The sequence below is a fragment of the Diadema antillarum genome, unplaced genomic scaffold (genome assembly GCF_040938485.1).
Source record: "Diadema antillarum isolate AM-2024a unplaced genomic scaffold, OU_Dant_1.0 seq00001559_RagTag, whole genome shotgun sequence".
Taxonomy (NCBI): Eukaryota; Metazoa; Echinodermata; class Echinoidea; order Diadematoida; family Diadematidae; genus Diadema; species Diadema antillarum.
In genome coordinates this window covers 125,952-147,662 of record NW_027272285.1, presented here as the reverse complement: position 1 = coordinate 147,662, position 21,711 = coordinate 125,952, and the positions used below count along the sequence as shown (strand labels likewise).

Sequence of the window (21,711 nt, the reverse complement as noted above, 5' to 3'; positions counted from 1 at the left end):
ATATAAATGCAGGGGCATCTAATACAACAATCTAGGGGCTACTCATACTTGAATTGCAAAGAACCTCTGTAAATCCAGTGAATCAAACTGTAAATACATGCAATCACAATTCTTGATTGCTCGAAATTGTTCTCACTTCTTTCTTTAAGTTCTGAACAATCATTTTTGTTAAATGAAAGAAAGATATATTCAGAGGGGTGAAGGCGCAGGTTTAAGTTTCTTCAGTTTGTCTCCCTCTACAAATGAAAATTTGTTAAGATCACAACTGCTGATCTGTAAATTAACAAACATGTCGGAGTCCCACTGGTTCCTTTTTTCCGACATGTTTGTTAATTTACAGATCAGCAGTTGCGATCTTAACAAATTTTCATTTGTAGAGGGAGACAAACTGAAGAAACTGAAACCTGAATCCTTTTTGTCCCTAAATCTGCACACATTATGCTAGGGTGGTGGGGGTGGGAGTCCCTTTAACTTTACAGATAATTGTTAACATTCTCCTTGCAAAATCCCCCTCCACTGCAGCAAAAGTTGCCATTTTCAGGGATGTCATATATTCTCTAACTCTATTTACAATGGGAGCACAAATAAAACCAGGGCCCTACTTCATGAAAGAAGTTAGGATGGCAACTTCCAATAGCAACAGCCAATCGGGAAGCTGGATTCTTGTCATTACCATGACAATTGCCATTCCAGCAAGAGTTGCTGTCATATCAACTTTTTATAAAATGGGGACCAGGACTTGGCAGAATTGGAGGAAAGCAGCTATAACAGGTAACTCGACATCATGAGTAGATAACTCTTTTACGTCCATCTCAGTTTCATGAACATTAATGAGCATAACCCTTCACCCCCATGTTTGAAAAAAAAAAACTAGTGTTCACAAAGATCTCCTTAAAAAGATTTACTCTACAAAACTAGGAGAGGAACAAATCTTTAAAACTTGACATATTCCATGCATTTCTTTCAGCACACATCTTTACAGAAATTTAGTCAAATACTGTTTAACACTATAATGGCCATATAAAAAAATGTAAAAAAAAAGATATGAAGCATAAAACTTTTCAACTTTGCAAAGCAATATCCCATTCACTCTTATATATAATTCTATACAAGATGCATAGTCAATACCTGTTACGATTCCTTAGGGATTTTCCTTACCAGAGAAAAGATTGTCTCAAAATTGTGGAACAATAAAGGCTTTTCCACAACCACCATACATCAGAAACTTTGGTCTTATGACCTGAACAATCCAATTTACTTTACATGCTCATCTACTTCAAAATATATGTCTTTGCAAAAGGACTAATTACAATCTTCTTCTGCTTCCTTTTCTTCTTCTTCTTCTTCTGACTTTCAGACAACAAACTATGGGGTCACTGTCCTATCCCCTCCTTTAGCCCTGTCCTCCCCCACAACCCCCTCCTCCTGATACAGCCCCCCTTTATGGGATTTAGTTTTTAAATCATTGCATACGCCTCAGAGAGACAACATTCCACACAACACATCAGAGAGCTGCCGAGTAGTGAGATGTAGCTAGTATCTCCCACTGCCACTGTCATAACTTGAGCCTGTTATGCAGGGCAAGCTCTTACATACAGTGTACTCTTCCCCTCTACCACCCATCCATTCCACCACAATCTTAAAAAGTAGGTCATTATGAAATCTGTTTCACCTGCAGGCAAACCACGGCCTTTGGACATTTTCCCTTCACTTCAAATTCAGTTCTTCCTTGCGACAGGAACAACACAGAGTACATGATGAACACTACCCCAGCTCAGACTGTGTATACATGTACTTTACACCGAACAGCACTTGACACTTTTAGAGGGATGGTATAGCTTTGGTTTAAATGGGGCTGCAGGTTTCCAACTTTTGTGTGTGTGTGTTTGTGAGATAATGAGAAACTCCTTATGAAATAAGAAAGAACATGTAATTCTTAAAGGAAATTACAGTTTATTTGATTACAATTGGTCTTGAAACAGCTGAGATATCCAAAAAAAAGTGATCCTAATAATCTCTTCTTTTTTTTAACCTTCTTTTTGGATATCTCAGTCATTTCAAAACAGATTTTCATCAAAAAAACGTTCAGTTCTCCTTAGAATTGTATGCTCTTTAACATTTCATAGAATGGTTTCTAACTACCTCGCAAAATGTTAAAAGCTGAATCCTCAACTCAACCAATACTATACCATCCTCAAAGAGCATAGAATTTGATGGAGGAAAAACATGAATATGTACATCTCAACAGAACAGAGTTCTTTGTCGAACTGATATTCGATTCTCTGTCAATTCTGACACTTATTTCAAGGAATTTGCATCTCCTACTTAATAAAGACTTTCCCCTTCAATACTATAGCTGCATTATAAACGAGAACTCTAAATATTTTTTAAAGAACTTTTTGGTTTACAAAATGTGTGTTCAAGTTGTCTGTAATTGTAAAAGCTTTGGCTTAGAGAATAGAGAAAATGAAAAGTAAACATACACACGTCACCAACTAGGCTCTTCTATGAAGAGGTACTTGACAAGGTTCAGTTTCAATTTCTGACACACACAAATCAGTTCAGTAAGCATGATTTTAAGGGAAATTGTCTGTAAAATTACGCAAAAATAACATCAAGCCAGCAAATGGGTCATTAATATATCAAAACATATATGCACACTGCCCCTGGTACAAGGTCACTTGTGGTAACCACAGAGCTGGCTGGTCCAACTGCGCAACAACTCATGCATGCAAACTGTTTCCCAAATCATGAAATGAATTTAGCACGAGGAGTGAATGGAATATGCTATTAGCAGGTCCCACTGGGGAAAAAAAAATTCATAAATTCGAATGTGATTTAAAATAAAACAACTCAAATGTGTTCTTGGAAATGCTAGGTACAGAAGCAATACTGCCAACATCTCAACTTCAATCTTAGCATTCCATGCTTTTGCTTTTCTTTGTCAAAGGAAAATAGAGCAAGAACTTCTTCGTACTTGTACTTGAACAAACATCAACATCAATCCAGCAAAAGAGTTGCATTTGATAGCTCACAAGACACAGTATACACTGTATCTGCTTCATTTGCAAAGACGCAAATTTTATGTCTGAGTGCTTCGGAATTACAGACACACACACACACACACACACACACACACATACACACACACACAAATAAACACGTACACACAAACACATATATATTCAAATATGCACACACAAAAAAAAAAATCACTAAGCTGCAAATTGGACGTCCAAGTGCTTCGAAATCACACACACGCAAACAAACAAGTACATGCATTCACGTACATCTCTATACTCAAATACGCACAAACAATCCCTTTCTCTCCATTGTCCACTGACCAGCAATGTCAAGAGTCACCGAATGACGTAAAGATGACTATGCATCGCATCAAGCCATCCCCCCATCCCTTGACACCATCCCAACCCTAACTGCAGCAGCTCCTAGACGCCCTGCACAATAAATATATCCAAGGCCTGAAGAAGGGGTATAGTCCGGAGACGGGGCATTGGGGAGAGGGGGTTAAAAAATAAAAAGTGTAGGAGGAGAAAGAAGAGGGGGAAGAACGCGGATGCGTTTGGCAGACCTCTAACGACAAGAGCAGCCTCCGCTATTCTCCTGTGCTGGGGAGAAGGCGAATCTTAATCAAATGGAATTTCGGGCAAAATTGGCTGGCAATTTCGGAGGTGAAGCCTCCACAGCATCTACCTATTTTCCCCCTCCAACCACCAGCCTGCCCGCCTGCCTCCGACACTGCCACGAGATTTCGGATCAGACGAGCCAGGGAGTGAATCAGCTTCTGATTTGATGAAAAATTTGCCTGCTCCGTTAGTTCTTTTTCCTATTTCCTGATCACTTTTTCACATCCATTCTTTTTTTCTTCCCAATCTGGAATTATTCTGCATCTGTGCTCTCTATTTTGTTAGGATACACAAAGATGGAAGTAATTTAAGAAAAAAAAATGGTTTCCTACTTGCCTACTTCCCAAAAATATTTTCCCCTTAATTTTTTCCCCGTTTTTCACTCTGGATGATTCATGGACACAAAGAGAATTTGACATATCAATGGTGCACTGTAGGTTCAATGACCTTACCAGAGGTCTGACTTAACGTTTCTCATGAAGTCACTCCTAATGTGGATTATTATTTTGCCCAATCATTTAATTATCTGAAATACACAATACCACGTTTGTGACTATGACAATGAATTGTATAGCCATCATTCAAAAGTTTGTATCTACAAGTAAACCAACAAAAAAAAGGTATCAGTTTCATGATCAAAAAAAGTCATGAAATTTCCATAACCACATCACAGGAGCAACGATCCCTTTAATAAGACAACAGCATCTTATCACAATACACCTACATTTGTCTCTCTTACAACTCATCTTAGACAATGAGGCTCACTCTTATCAAACGTGTCATCCCGACACAGGAGACAGTCTCAGGTATCCATGGAAACATACTGGACTGTTCCTCTCCTCTCTTTCAGGGTAGGTCGGACCAGACCACAAACTTAAACCCCGCATCCAGATGGTCTGGCTTCCAAAGCTGCTCACAACTGCCCCACCTTCCACCTGTTCTGGTACTACCAACTACCAACTACCAACCACCAACCACCAACCACCAACCACCAACCACCAACCACCAACCACCAACCACCAACCACCAACCACCAACCACCAACCACCAACCACCAACCACCAGCCATCAACCACCAGCCACCAACCACCAACCAGTCTTCAGTGAGTATGTTCTTACGTGGTATATTGGGCCAACATTTCAGAAAACTGGACACATAGCAAGAATCTCCCCTCTCTACTGCTCATATTAACATAGATCTGATAAAATACTGGAACCAGAAAAAAGGAGGAGGAGGAGGAAGAGGAGGAGGGGGTGGGGGAGAGGGGGTGGGGGGAGAGGGGGAAGCTCAGAAGTCTGAAAGCTAGGCTCAATCACCCTCATCCATTCTGCAGCTTGACAACAGAATGACTACTCCCCCTTTTCTGGAAGTCAACAAACACTTCATATCATTATTTTTGTGAGGGCACCATGGCATAGTGTTAGATGAAGACCCTTGACTATCAATTGGAGGTGCTGAGTTCAAGTCCCATCAAGTGCCTACGTCCTTTAGATAAGGTGTTTACACCCCTCATGTCCCTCTCCATCTGGGTGTATAAATAGGTGGGTACCTGGCAACGCTAGGGTAATGATAGTGGCAGAGCCCTCAGGTAGACCAGTGGCAACACTGAAGAAGCTTCCGTACATAAACAAGACAATAACCATTGTTTTATCATCATTATTATAATCAAACAGGAAAAGGCAGCAGACCCTCCAGACACCGACACCTGGGAGGGAAGATCATGGAGGACACCACCATTACCTCCAAGATGTATCATCCAGCCAGTAGAAGTGTAAACATCCTCTTTGTGCACAAAAGGCTGAAGATACCACAAAAGAAGATCTACTACTACCTACCTTTTGCCCAGATGAACAATTATATAGAAATGTAACATGGCTCTCTCATGCATTCTGCTTTACCCCCTTTTTGTGTGTGTGTGTGTGTGTGGGGGTGTTTGTGTTCTTAGTCACCTAGTTGAAGCACATTTTTTATGCTACCACCATAAACCTACACCTACACCTTGCCTGGAGACGACTACCAGTAAACCATTCCAACCCCACTGCCGAGGCGCCAGTCATGTCTGCACCACGGGAGCGATCCACCGCATTCCCGAAACTGCTACACTTCCGAGGGCAATGGGGCAGGTCTGGAACATAAGACTAGAATGCTCCCGGCACAGAAAACGGCCCGACGTTCATCTGCGTAACCTACATTTTGAACTCTGCACGCCGTCAGTGAATTATTCAGCAGAGTGAAAAGTCTTCCTTGAGACTTGAATGAAGAGCATCAACCAGTTTTACCAATTCTGCCTTCGACTTGAATTCAAGAACATCATCTCAAGATCTTCTCTGAAGGAGTATTTTCCAAGTCACGTAATTTTGCTCTTCTTCCCTGCATGTCCTACATCCCATGACACAGAACGAGACATCAAACTGCAGTGGAAATGCCAGTAACCTGGAAAGCCCTCAATATCTGTGATATGTTTAATATTCAAAGAAATATGACCAAGGAAAAAGACAAAAGAAAAGATGTAAAAAGATTCTTTTTTAAAGGCACATTGCTCGAGGCATATTGCATGCAATATCTTCTCTATGTTCCCTATCGTCAGGTCCTTTCTGAATGTCATATGAAGAGGTGGATTTCCATGCTAGCATTCACCCTCTATTTCACTGCACCACTCACTCACTGTATATGACTTGCTTTAAAATTTTGCCAAACTGTAGCAGTCTTCACTTGATTGTGTATTGTCTCAGTCCATGAACAACACAGTAAATATTGTAGGCTGCCTTACACTTGATTAAAATTGTTTTAGTGCTTGCTCTATATAACTAGAAAATTCACATATACAAAAAAAAGAGGAAAAATATAGAAAGAGCAGAAGACTATGCATTCTGATATGAATGAGTTGGGGAAAAAACACAAATAAAAAATAACATCAAACAAAAACAAAAAACAGCAGCAGCAAAAGCCTGCAAACTAAAATGCTAATCTGATACATAACTTAATGAGAAGCAATGATGAAGAAGTTTCCCGTCATGTTCCATTCATTGCATTCCCTACGAAATTCAAGCAACTCCCCCCTCCCATCATCACCTCCACCATCACCGCCACCACCACCGCCACCACAACCACCACCATCACCATCACAATGTTTAGTAACTCGGCAAAAAGCAAACCTTTGTGTCTCTGTGCTTCTAGAAGAATTTGCAAATCATACTTGTCTCTTAATGTAAGTTTTGTTTCATTTTGTTTTTCAAAATATATTGCTTGTACACTTGGCTCACAAGGAAAAGCACCCATAAGGAGGAATGGGGGGGGGGGGAAGGGTGCTATGCGCTCATACAAAGGAGCTCCTCGTTGGCATGGTAACATAGTTTCCAAGAACCGATGGCCATGTGACAAATTATGTCACTATTGGTGGAAGCAGGCTTTTGAGAAATCAAATACACCAGATATATGTATGACTGGTTCAGCTCAAGAAACCCCACTGACATTGATACTTTCTCCTCCACTCGTAGCGCACACAGTGGAATGGGCATCCATGTGTTCCAGCAGGCGATGAGTTGGTGAAGTTGGTATTAAGTGTATGTGATGAGTATTATACATATATGTGTGTTTGTGTGGGGGTGTGTGTGTGTGTGTGTATATGCATAGTAAACATATACGTAAACATTATATACATAAACATACATGTGACCTGGCATAGAAAGATATGGGATTGAAATTACCTATAGCACTGTGCAAACAAACTGGGGAATAAAATAGCAGTGTATGGCTAGGCACTATGAAAAATTAGCACAGTACATCATGTGTGAATTTACTTCTGCGTTGTTGTTGTTGTTGTTGTTGTTGTTGTTGTTGTTGTTGTTGTTGTTGTTGTTGTTGTTGTTGTTGTTGTTGTTGTTGTTGTTGTTGTTGTTGTTGTTGTTGTTGTTGTTGTTGTTGTTGTTGTTGTTGTTGTTGTTGTTGTTGTTGTTGTTGTTGTTGCTGCTGCTGCTGCTGCTGCTGCTGCTGCTGCTGCTGCTGCTGCTGCTGCTGCTGCTGCTGCTGCTGCTGCTGTTGTTGTTTAGGAATAGCAATTGAGGATGAATCGTGGTTTGCCACTGGATGTTGATAGAGAAGTCAGTGTGGTATGTTAGAGCATGGCAGAAAAATAAGAAAAAACAATGAAATTACAAGGTATGTGGTTATGGAGCTGTGGAAGCCAGAATGGCAGATTCACATAGCATTTCTGTTTTCCGTATGACATGGTGTGATATGGAGTGGAGCATAGGTTGGTAATAAATTGACTTTGCTTGACATGGCAAAACACAATATAGGGCTAGAGCATATGAGACAGGCATTTGTTTTACAGGGTGTGGTGTGAAGGGACACAGTTCACAATCATACTTCAAAATAGACAATTACTATTCAGCAAATTTCATATTGCATCACCATTATTTGTCTATGGGTCTACCTTATATCGGGTTTAATACAATACACAAAATATACAGTGATTAATTAACCTTTCTTTACAGTTATGGAACACAAACATTCGCCTCAAGAAAAAATTATGCCCTTTTTTTTTAAAACCCTCAATATAAATCACTTCAAGGTTTATCTAGGTCGCTTTGTTATGACACATGTCTCCCATCTTGTGAAATACAGTTCGACATGCCATAATACAGGCCAACAATAGTTATGTTGACAAAAATGTTTTAAGAGATGAATTGTCACATTAGATTCTAAATGATTGATTACCAAGTCAATACACAATGCTACGGTCGTCGTAATGTCGGACCAGATTTCATTTTGTTACAGTATAAAACTTCAGCCAGAGTACAAGCTTTTATTATGGCATTTACTCTGCAAGCTACTGAAGCAGAAGTGGGTATGTGGGTCAACTCATTGTGATTCAAGTTTACTTTACATTACAGGGGAAAACAAACAACAAATCAATTCAACAGATGTTCCATCTCTGAGAAACAAACCCAGAATTCACAACGCCTTCTGCCATATCCTCATTTGGATCACTGAGACAAAGAAAGGTATGGACTTTAGTGCTATTTTGGAACAGGTTTCCCTATTCCTGAGTAACATGAGATTGTGAGGCAAACATGCATGGCAGTGCAATATATTGCCAAAATCACACAAAAATACACGGCAAGTTCTCAAGAGAATCTTTCTTTTACGTTTTTTTAAAAGACTTTCCTCCAAAAGTGACATGAAAGAGTCATTGTGTATTCCCCCAACCATCAGCAATATGAAATGATATGACATGATTTTATGAGATGAAATGAGATGGATGTGAAATAGCAAATGACATTTAGAATGGACTGGTTCTTATGATATGGTACGGTATGACCTGGAATAGTGTAGAACATAGTATGGTACAACATGGCTTTTGTAAGGTATACGGTATGATATGGTTTGGTATGGTATGGTGTGGTATAACATAGTATGGCATGGTCTTGGAGGACATGGTATGGTACAGTTTGATATTGGATGGTATTAGATGGTATGCGATGGTAGTGTGTAAAGGTAAGTATAGGACTATATAATGGTAGTGTTATAGAAATATGGAATGGGATGGGATAGGTTTGGATTACATGGCATAATCCTGGATAGTATGGTTCGGCAAGGTATAGTAAGGTATGGAATGGTATGGAATGGTAAGGAAATGGTAAGGAATGGTAAAGTTTGGTATGGCATGGTATGGTATGGTATGGTATGGCATGGCGGGGCACCTACCTGATTTTGTTGCATCATGGGATTACCATGGTGTGGAGGCTGTGCATGTGGGGAGGGCTGTGAGGCAGGGGGCTGCTGTGGAAGGTGAAAGGTGAAAGGTCATGGGGTGACTTCTCTTGGTGGCTGACTTTTCAGGCATCAACATTCGAGACAATGGAAATGATAGGCAGGCAAAATGCAAGATACATTCGTGTGTACAGGCATAATGTGATGCATCAAGACTGGATGGTTGTATTGCATACAAAAGATAGACGTGGCAAAAAATAATAGTTACACACTAATGCACAGCCAATTATTACAAGACATTGTGGCCTGATAGGTAAAGCATAAAACATAAATACTTTATCTTTCAATATTTTCAAAATTCAAAATTTATAGGAATAGCAAACATAGCCTCCATATTGTCATAAGCTGCCAAGATTATCTAATTTCATGCAGAAGCTTTAATTTGTGATATGGGTTGAAATCTTTGTGATGATCATAAATGGCTTTCAATGCCTTCAGTTCAAGTTTCTAATATTCTAAAGACAGCAAGAGAAAGAGAGGTATTGTTTAAAAAGATGGGACATATCATTTCTCATAACAAAATATATTACAATGCAAAAGAAATGAAATTATGGATTGGTTGGAGCATGCAAGTATAGATGTGAGATAAACTAAGTTGTGGTAAACAGGACACATTCAACAAGTGATGCAGGTAAGTTATGAACATTTATAACAGCATTATACCGGCAAGCGCAGAGATACTTGGAAACTATTTCTACCCTTTCTGAGGCCACAGGAACAGATCAGTTTGCTAACATATTTCTGATTGTATGCCCACATTTATAACAAGTTGTCACTGTATGCTACTGGAAATTTGGAAAATTTCATGGTGTGTTAAAAACTAAGTAGAAAATTTTGGCTCTATACTAACCTAGCACAAAATAAGAATGTACATGCATTTGGGGTAATATGAGAATATGTACAAAAAAAAAAAAATTATCTCACCAAATCAATCATGAATGAGTAAATTTCCCTGAAATTGGTAGAGCTGAAAATACTGAATGCAAGAAAGTATCTATATTTCCCGTGACAGGGTTTTTCAAGCACTGAAATGAATTGAGTATGTGTATGTACAAGTGGAGCTAATAATGTTACTTCACCCACGGAGGAAAAATCTAAACTTTGAATATCTGTTACTAGCCTATACTACTAGCACATCATCAAACTTTGCTGTTACTAGCCTATTACACTGGCACATCGTCAAACTTGGTGCTTGCAACAAAATGTCCTGTTTATTTATCAGACCAAGTAGCTGGACACAGAGCTTCTCTCTCAGAAAATGAGAAACCATGGATTTAGGTCACATAATGAATGCACAGTCAGAGAGGTATTGATGCTGAAGTGGCATATTTTCTGGTCGAGACTGGAATATATACATATGCAAGCTGTCCAGTTATATCAAAGCACAAAATGTTACAAAGGGGAAAGTCACAAAACAATTCCTTGCATTTCTTTTCTACTTCTTTAAAGGCAAAGTACAGTCTCGAGCAAGTAGCAGAATGCTCTCAGTACCCATTTCCATTGTGACTCTATGGATGATCCATAATATGAACTCCAATGCCTAAATGGCCCTTTAAAACTTTAAAAGCCAGCCCACATCCACACAGCATGACTTATTCTATTTCCCTCTTTACCGGGACTTATGAACAGACGGATTTGCATATATGTATGACACTTTCACTTACCAAACAAAGGATTTTCCTTGAAAAGGGCAAAATTCTACAACTGTGCCAGAAAAGCATTATGCAAATGTGTTACTTAGAAAGGCACAAGTACAAGCAAACTCTGGGCAGTGCAATACAAGCATGCTGGAAAAAGAAAACATATATGGGGGAATACCTACCACTCTGATAAGATAAATCATATATATATATATATATATATATATATATATATATATATATATAAGAAAATTGGTCTGCTCGGCATCTTGATGATAATAAGTAAACGAATCAGTAGAAGAAGAACGCCGTAAAAAATAATAATAAATCCTAGATCTTGAAGATCTTAAAAACGGAGCATAGCTCTCAAATACTGAAAGGCAAGGTCACACTCTTCATCAGTGCCCATGGTGTGACAAAAGATCTTAATCAAACCCGTTTCTGAAACAGACATGAAAACACGTTGATCAGACGTGTTTTCATGTTGCCCATGATCAGACGTGTTTTCATGTCTGTTTCAGAAACGGGTTTGATTAAGATCTTTTGTCACACCATGGGCACTGATGAAGAGTGTGACCTTGCCTTTCAGTATTTGAGAGCTATGCTCCGTTTTTAAGATCTTCAAGATCTAGGATTTATTATTATTTTTTACGGCGTTCTTCTTCTACTGATTCGTTTACTATATATATATATATATATATACATACATACATAAAGAGAGCGTGTGTGTGTGTTTGTGTGTGCGTATATATGTGTGTGTATATATATATATGATATACATAGATAAATAGGTATAGATATATAAATAATATAGAAATAAATAGATACATACAGATATGATGTAAAAGTGCACAGATTCTGTATGTCTGCACATTTGCATTTCTGCCTATTAAGATTTGCATATATTGTTGCGGCACAGTAAAGGCAAGCTGAATCCCCAGAGGTATATTGGTACATAAATCCACGAAGTTTTGACAAAACAAAGGTCAGTGACCTTTCCAGCAGTGAGCAGTGTGGGGGTGTGTGTGTGTGTCTCTGTGTGTGTGTGTGTGTGTCTGTGTGTACATCCAAGCTTATATCAGTATGAACAGTATATTGCAACAGTCCCCAGGAATAGGATGCAGTTGTCCCCACTGCTGATAAAAATTCATTCTTAAATGTTTTCAATACTAATACATATAAAAGAACAACAAGATCCCTTACATGCCAAACAAACATCTCCATATCAGCCAGCTAGACATGAAAAAAAAAATGAATTTAAAAAAGATGAAATTTACTTGCACACTAATATCTCTGAATATTGAATGCATTTAAACAGAAAGATGTAAATAGCACAGTATGCCACGTAACAAGGGCCTTTCTGAAATATATGATTATTCTGTAATTATTGCAGTAACAAGGACCTTTCTAAAATATATCATTCTTTAATAATTGCAAAATACACAACAACCTGCTAAATAAAACTGCCATCTAGACGTGTAAAAAAAAAAAAAAAAGTCCATGACTATGAGAAAATGTTCTAAAAAGATAAGCTAGAATGATCGATTCCGTTTCTCCTGTGGAAAATGTGCATGCAGTCATTAGCTACAAGATTACAGTGCCACTGGGCCACAGTACATTCATATCTACTCCTGCTAACCAGGGCGGCCTGGCTGACCCCATCTCTGGCAATTCACATTTCAATGAATCCTCGGCTCAGCGCACACACGGTTGGTGAATGCAGCACGCAGACTGGAAGAAATACACACAGGAGACACACACACACACACACACACACACACACACACACACACATATACACACACAAGAGAGACATTCTGTCATATCTAATCCATATACACAGACACACACACAATGTACCCACACGCAAACACATTTATACACACCTAAAAGATATAACACAAAAATAAACTCATACCCACATACACAATGTCACCCACAAACACACACACTAACACATATAGGAAGATATAATGCTGATTACAGTTACACTGATCTTCGGCACTGTCAAACAACTAATGAAAATCAACCCACATATTCAATATTACAATCACTATACAAGTGATGGGGACCAACACGAAATCAACTGAATGTCCCAAATGAAAGTCCCTGATGACAATATGATATGCACTTCTCCCCCACCCCACCTCCCCCCCCCCCACCCTACCCCCAACCCCGTCATCATATTGATTTTGTCCAAAAGCTCAGCTTTAAAGCACACATTTTAAGCAATCAAAGCTCTGTATACATATCCTATGATAAAATGAATCAAATGCAGCAAAACTGATCCTTAATTCTGATATCATTTTGAAGACTAGCAGAAAGTTGGATACTTTCTAGATTTTGCAGCCTTTTCTCTACATTCACTGTGTACTGACCATCTTCAAAGTCACACTCCAAGTGAGACAGAGCGGCCGCCCACCGACTGCAAAATCTGACAAGACCACAGTTCTGTCAGCTGCTGATCATTGATGTCTGCATTACACAAAACACTCAAAATGATTAGGGTGCCTCAAATCTGTCGGGAATGAGGGACTTTGCTTTTTCACGCAATCTAAGAATATTTTCTGCCCACAACATATCAACACTCTGCATCAAAGCAGACCATTTTATCTGTGGACCCAACGCATTCTCCTTGTGCTTTGGGAAGTAATGAAAGCCGGATAACACAGGCAAGACTAAAGAATGCTATCTTGCTATAAATGTGGCTTCCAGCCCATTTCCATGTGACATAAATTTACAGTAGACCAAGGGACATGGCCAAGCGTTATGAGAGAGATGTCAAAAATGAAGAAGTTTGGTGAAGAACACAGGATAAAAAGAACCAGCCGTTACACCAAAAACAACAAACAAAATGAAACTAGAATATTGTATAGAGAATCTATGAGAGTTTCCAATGTTTCCTTTTCTATCTTTGTTTGTTTGTTTGTTTATTTGTTTGTTTGTTTGTTTGTTTAACTAAATCAATGACAATGTGCCTTAAATATGCCTCTCAATCTCTTGCATGGATATCACTGCCTGTAATTGTCAAGCCTCTGCATGCACAATGAACTACACACTACTACCCTCAATATGTGATCCTCTGGCTATTCATTGACAGGGACTCCAGGTACTCTTTCTTCAATAAGTTCTCTGATCAGGTGGTGAATGCGTTGTTGTTGTTGTTGTTGTTGTTGTTGTTGTGTTGTTTGTTTTGTTGTTGTTGCTATTGGTTTGTTGTTTGTTTTGTTATTGTTTGTTGTTTGTTTGTTTGTTGGAGAACCTCTGTGTGTGTGCCATTCAAGTGATCACATTGGAAACCATTCTAGTAAAGTATTCACTCTAATTCTTCAAAAATGAAGATGGAAGACTATTAATAAAGTTGTTTTCAGAATAGTCTAAAGCTTAACGCATCAGCGTCAATGAATGTCATGAAAACATAATAGCAGTATAAAGAAACTTGATCACTTCAATCACTGTCAGTATTCAAGTCATGTGGTTTTTCTCTACTTCCCATGTACCAGAACATCTGTTGGTGCTCGAGTATCTCATGATTCATTTTCGGCATAAGTCACATATCTCTTTGAGCCCACTTATTTCAAATGGCAAGGCCCAATTGTTGGGGGGGGGGGGGGTTGTTTTGCTTGTTTGTTTGTTGTTGGTTTTTAACCAGACACAAGAACACATCTGCCGGTCATTTTTGCTAATTTCAAACCACTTCTAAGGGTCACAGCTGAAGGCCTCTGGCCAGTACTGTAAAAGTGGATATTTTCGCGCGACTAATTTTTCAGCACGTGGCTGTGTAAGAAGACTTTCGCATGTTTTTAATTCTGCGGAATCAGGACATCAAGTACTGGAACATATGGCACGCAAAAATATTCACGAGCTTTTATTTTCGCGCTAGCTTCTGGTTGCGCGAAATGCGCAAAAATTTCAACACCGCGAAAATTTCCACTGTTACAGTATCCAAAAAAGTGTGCCTCAGCCATAAGTGGGCACTGGCAAATCATACAAACCATGGATGGGTATTACAGAGAGAAAAAGACAAAAGAGTTACATTGGGTCAAGACGGAAAATAAAAGAGAAAGGAGATGAAATGAAATAGAGAGATTTGAAATAAGGGAAAAGAAAAGATGACTAGAGAATAGACAGGAGAGCAAAAGAAGAAAAAAGAAAAGAAAGAATAAGGGAAAGACAGTTGACTGTAGACAGACAGAAAGGTAGGGCGCATCACCTTACCCGCTAAATATCCCAGTGGACCAATTTGTACCCCGAGTTCCCGATGGAAAACCACATTGCTCACGACTACAAATTGAACAGGGAGCTCCGTCTGCTATCACATTCACTACCTCTCTCGCACCTCACTAGTACATTTCCTCATTAGGAGCAGTTTGAAAGACACTATTCATATACGTAGTAAAAAGAATCTGGTGCTACCACCACAGCCCCTACATAGGGGGAAAACCAAAATTCACAGAGTAATACATGGTTATACGTCACTGGAGCACCCTTTCACACCGACAAAAAGAGGGTGTGGTTGTAGAGTATCCTCCATAGAGATCACTACCACAATGTAGATTTCTCAAAACCAGACTTCAACCCTCCCTCTCTTAACCCATTGAGGATAGGCTGATTTTTGCTACAACCCACATTTCTCATAGACACTTGCCGGAGTATACTCGCGACTCATCCTCAATAGGCTTTAAAAAAAAAAATCCCCCATATCAACTAATGTGGAGGAAATATATTCAATACAAGCAACTTTAGCACAGTGGGCTACGATGACTCCGTCACAGCAGTCTCACATTATCAAAATGTGAATGGGGTTTTAAAAAAAAGGGACCAACCATTGCCCCCCTGGTGAGGCAGGGGCTGGATCTCATCTCTCCTTGTCTAACTTACCTGAAAGAATCCTGGCATTGGGCCACCAGGCATCCCGTCCGCCCCCTGGGGGAGCTGCCCCATGACGGAGTTCGGGCCTGCCGCACTCTGCAGAACAGCACGACAGAAGAGCAGAGAGGAAAGGAGGAGGAGGAGGAGGAGAGGATAGGAGCAGAAGAGATGGAGTGTGATATCAGGATGATAAAAGAAGATAATGAGATGGAGATGTGGATGATGATAACAAGAAAGAAGAAAAGAACAAGTCAGGAGGAACACATCATGAAGAAGGGTTCAAGACGGGAATGGTGAGAAAGTGAAGAAGGAAAGATGAGAGGAAGGTTGGGAGATAGTATGCAGGAATGATACAGTGAGATAAGAACATCGGGCACAGAGGAAGGGGGTGAAACAAGTGGAAGCAGTTGGTGGTAGCAGAAAAGAAAGCAAAGTCCACAGACAAGCAAGGTGAAAGTGGAGTTTTGAGAAACACCGGGACAAATAGAATAGCAGGTAAGAATGAGAAGGGAGGGCATACATTGGGCGATTCAAGGTGACAAGATGAAGTTTGAGGATAGGATGAATTCAGAAAAATTCAGGTAGAAAGGGAGGCAAAGAAAAGGAAAAATAAGACAAAATAGTCGTTATTCATGATTATCAACATACATGATATACATATGACAACCAGACAATCAAAATAAATTCATTGCAAATACAACCAATATTGACGATGACAGAATATTGAATGTGCACTTACAAATATGGGCAGATGGACAAATTTTTAATCAAGGTACAAAGATTGAAAAGGGAGATTTTGTTTGCAGAATATGATGACAGAAAGAGGGCACAACAAAAGGGCAAACACAAGGAGTAATGAAGAGAAAGAAGTGGTATTATGAGTAGGCAGAGGAACAACAACAACCGTTTGAAGAAGGTGTCATATGAACCACATGATGATTAGAAAGAAGCGCAGTGCCAAACACGATATAGACAAATTGGAAGGAATAGGATGGCAGGGGCAAGAAATTGGGTGTAAATAGTTAGAGGGGGATGGGAGAGAGAAGGAGGAGAAGAAGAAGAAGAAGAAGAAAAGAGAAAAAAAAAATTGAAGACACAAAATACATTAGTCAATGTAGCTGGAAGGCATTGTATCAAAATTGCAGGCTGTACTTTTCCGGAATGTAGAGGGAGTTCAGTGTGTCATGGGCAATATACCTTTGGTACCACATTGAATTTGGACACCCCTTTCTGGTCTGAGTGCCCTACATGGTAGTGGCGTACAAATCACCCTTTTTTTCCATTACGATAAAAACCAATTTATTCTCCCACATCTATTCAAAAACAAAAATAGTAAAGTCATTCAGAGATTTTTTTCAACATCTACATGAAAGGCATGATAACCACTTGCACCGACAGTTGTGTGCCCCGAATACACACTTCTAGCAGCATGGAAAAAAGGGAAAGTTAATATTTTTCATTTTACATTTCAATGTTGTGATGTCCAGAAGAGCACACAAACTTCACAATGACTTTCCATTACACATTGTAACAAGGCAAATCTTCTAATCATTTACATCTGCCATTCCATCATGAGCTCTTTCCCTTCATTCCGTAACATGTTTCATTTATATGACGATATCATTCTCTCTCTCTTTCTGTATGTCTTTCTCTTTCTAATCCTCCATTTATCATTAGATATCTATCTGAGATATATGTCTCTCTCTCCTTTCTTTCTCTATCTTTCTTCCTCTATACATCTGTCTTGAGATACATCTCAGATATCTACCAATGTCTCTCTCTACCTCTCTTTTCCTCTATATCTGTCTGTAGATATATCTATCTTAGATAGCTATCGGTGTCTCTTTTTATCTATCTTCCTCTATATATTTGTCTATAGATATCTCTATTTTAGAGCTCTATCAAAGTCTCTCTCTCTATCTCTCTCTCTTCCTCTTATATGTCTATATATCTATATTAGATATCTATCAATGTATCTCTCTCTCTCTTCCTCTTCATATCTGTCTATAGATATATCTACCTTTGATATCTCACAATGTTTCTATCTCTCTCTCTCTCCCTCTCTTCCCCTATATATCTGTCTACAGATATCTATCTCAGATATCTACTTATGTCTATCTCTATACATATAAATCTCTCACTCCTCTAGATTTTCAAACAAACCTACTTCACACTTTGAAGGCATATGTCACACTCTCTCAAAGACACTCAATCAAGAATTTTAAAGGAGGGATTCATCTACCCCATCTACCCATCCAACTATCTATCTACCCTCTTATCTCCACCTCAGCTCTCTTCCTCCACACACAACCTGACTCCCAAAGTTCCGAGGTATAGTAGGTTATGATCTTGGGGGCTTTCAATGGAAAAAAAGATGAGAGAGAGGAGGACAATATTTCGCTCCTCAGCTGGTCCCTACCAGGAAAGAACTCTGTCTGCGATTCAATTTATCCAGCCTTGGTTGCCTTGATCAATATGCCTGTGGACATGGAGACTGGTGATCACCACTTCTCGCACTAGCTGGCAACACCACACTCTCCCTACAGAATGTTAGGAGAAAGGGTACACTACACCACACTCTCACCACAGACTGGTAGTAGAAAGAGTACTAGTATATCAAAACCAATGAGGCCCTGTGAAGCTTTTCTAGGCATAAATGGAATTTTTGGACCAAAAAATGATTAAATGTAATCTGGGAAATGAATGCCCTGCTTGAATTGTAATTCAACATACATTGCACTTCATACAGCTTTCTCAGCTTTTCTGTCATAGTACACATGAAACCAGTTGTGAACCGACACAATTTTGCAGGGATACTTGTAGTGCACGATCACAGAAAATCCTTTCTTGAGCAAACACAACACGGTCAGCATGGACTTCTTTCACTGAAAGTACAGCATTGTGGCCGACCGTCCAGGGTTCTCCGAAAGTCTCATACACGAGAGCTTATAGTTCTGGCTTTAATCATATGAAATCACCAAGTTGGTGGTTCGTTGACATTCACTTTAATATTCAATGTGACTTAACGTCCTACACTTCCGCTCGCATGCACAAATTCAACCTCATTCTGGAAGAACTTCAATGTCAGTTCGATACTACTACAATACGTATTTTGTTATCGCCGCTGCTGCAGGCCAGCTCAATGCCAGCGTTTTCACATTTCAAATGTCAGGCAATTGAAACTGAAACAGAAATGTCATGTCAGACTTTTTTGCTTCATACATCGATAATTCTTCCCTGAACACTGGTACTCACAGTGAATATCAATACTTGACATTCACAAAGAGCACGCTACAAAAAATCTGACCATCTCTATTTCTACAGAACATATGGACATGAAAAATGGCTGGTGACAACATGGTTTAGTTTTTCAATCCCCACTCTATACCACAATAAATTTTCGTCAATGCTCTCACCCCAGCCAAGCAAAGACTAATAATCACCATTCAAGTTCCATATACACTGGAGTATAAAGGTGTTCTGCCATCTTTACAGCACAAAGAAAACATTATTTTTTATTTTTTATTATTATTTTTTTTTTTTTGGGGGGGGGGGGGGAGGGGGGTCGATAATCTCTGGAAAGATATCAACAAAAACGTTGAATAATCAATCTACATCAATTGTAATCATGTACTGCTTCCCTTAAAATACCCTTATAATATTTGCACTTTGTACAAACGGCTATGCTAAATGAATAATGATAGCAACAATCATAATTTTCATCATAATCATCATTATCACCATCATTATCATCAGCACCCCACAGATTAAAGTAAAACAGAATGTACAATGGTGTTTTCTCCCTTCAGTAAATTTTCTGACAGCTGCCCAAAAAGTGGTAACAGATCACTAGGAAAAGTTTAATAAAGAAAACATACAGTCTACTCATAATGTTTCCTTTTCAGCTCCAAGGAGGATACACGTACTGTATCATTTGTTCTATCAGTTACAAAAACTAGCATTGTATGTTAAATACCGTGTCTCTGCCAATAGGGATTGTGTTAATCATTACCAGGACACAAACCAGCTCCTGAATAACTTGTGATTAGTCACAACATAAATCTAAAAAAAAAAAAAAAAAAAAAAACTTGATGACCACCAAGAACAAATTGTTTCCATTGTTCTCATAACATCCGTACTTGCATTGAACCTCTTGAGAATTGTCGAAAAATAAATAACAAAATGAAATATCAATAATTATGATACATACAGCAGTTAATCACAGTGTTACTCCTGAGACAAGTAATCAAAGCTACTGAGAAGACTGGGCAATATTTGGCTGTTTATCCACAAACAAGATGTAGCTACCAAATGACTTTCTTGATGCCTTTCCATCAACTGGACTTTAAGGTTTCCTGCATGAAAGCCTTTATCATCTTGATGGATCTGCTGAACGGCACATTGAATGTCTATGATCATGTTGCACATATTTTTGTTGTTTATTTGACAGTTTGTGTGTGTGTGTGTGTGTGTGTGTGTGTGGTAGGTAAATAATGGTAAAGAAGAATATGAGGCTAAATGTGAAGAACATTACCCCTCTTTGTATTGCCGGGATGGGGGGGGGGGGGGGGGGGGGGTAGAATCGGGAGACATGAAGGGCAGATGAAGCAAGGATGAAGAAGGAAAAGACATACATATAAATTATCAGATTCCCACCAAAAAAAAAAAAAATTGATAAGATAAAATCAAAGGCAGAAAGACATCAGACAGAGACAAAGGTAATAAAAACAACAAAAGTCAAAATATAAAAATATTTTCTCTAATCCTTTGGATTCAACCTAGTTGAGGTTGACTGTATCTAAGATCAGCTAACATTATAAAATGAACAAAACAAAAATTTTAAACCCTTAATTTTGGGTGACGTGATTGCACTAAAGGAAAATCATTCAGAAGGTATATAGTAATATGCAAATACTCATATTTGATGGGGGATAAATAGAAGAAAACAGCAAATTAAAAACTTTATTTTAAAAATATGCATATAAGATCATTACAATGACTCGGATCCAGTAGAGTATATATATACAGAGATTGAGCACTAGTGTGATTTTGCCGTAGAGATGGACATACAGTGTAAAAACAGCACGAGGGAGATGTACAAATTGAAAGCAAAGTGGGAGAAAAAAAATAGGCAGGTCAATGTATGGTCAGCTTAGAGAAGCAATGTGGGAAATTGGGAGAATGCAGGGATGAGAGAGAGGGGGGAGAGATGTGTGTGTATGTGTGTGTGTGTGTGTGCGTATGTGTGTGTGTGTATTTACATCCTGTTGGTCAATCTGTGCTAGAATGTACGATACACAGGCAGGCAACTCGGATTGTGTGTGGGCAAGCTTCGGAGCAAGAGGGAGAGAGTGTGTGTGAGAAAGAAGAAAATACAGAGAAGATTTAAAGGGAGAGAAAGAGAGGGAGAGAGAGAGAGGAAAATAAACGGAAGAGAAGGGGAGGGAGATGGAGAGAGAAGAGAGGAATGAAGCACAAAGGAGATAGAAAGACATGCCTCCGATTGTGTTGGGCGATTTGAGGAGAGCAGCTTTGGTATGCCTGCACCGATACATGAGTCATGCAGGGAGAGAGAGAGAACCGGTGATAATCAATTCCTAACCTATAGGCGGTAGGATAGTGGGGGCTCTTTTGTTCTTCGGGAACGGAGGAGCCACCGCGGCACAAATATTGGTCTGTATTTCATACTGGCAAAATGTCACTTAGTGACAGTGCGTCAGTACGGAGCTGGGAGCCACTTCGCCGGCAAGACTTGTTACGTGTGACCTGAAGCCCACCA

The 21,711-nt window shown here is 39.2% G+C and overlaps 1 protein-coding gene across 4 annotated transcripts in view; it reads right to left on the bottom strand.

The window, feature by feature from the left end:
- The window catches only part of LOC139710754 (single-stranded DNA-binding protein 3-like), a 176,146-nt gene that overhangs the window by 101,899 nt on the left and 52,536 nt on the right, over window positions 1–21,711 (bottom strand). For all 4 annotated transcript variants that reach the window (XM_071622669.1, XM_071622670.1, XM_071622671.1 and 1 more), the window contains exon 5: window positions 15,942–16,028. In XM_071622669.1, coding sequence (XP_071478770.1) covers window positions 15,942–16,028 — 87 coding nt within the window. The remainder of the gene's footprint in view (window positions 1–15,941; window positions 16,029–21,711) is intronic.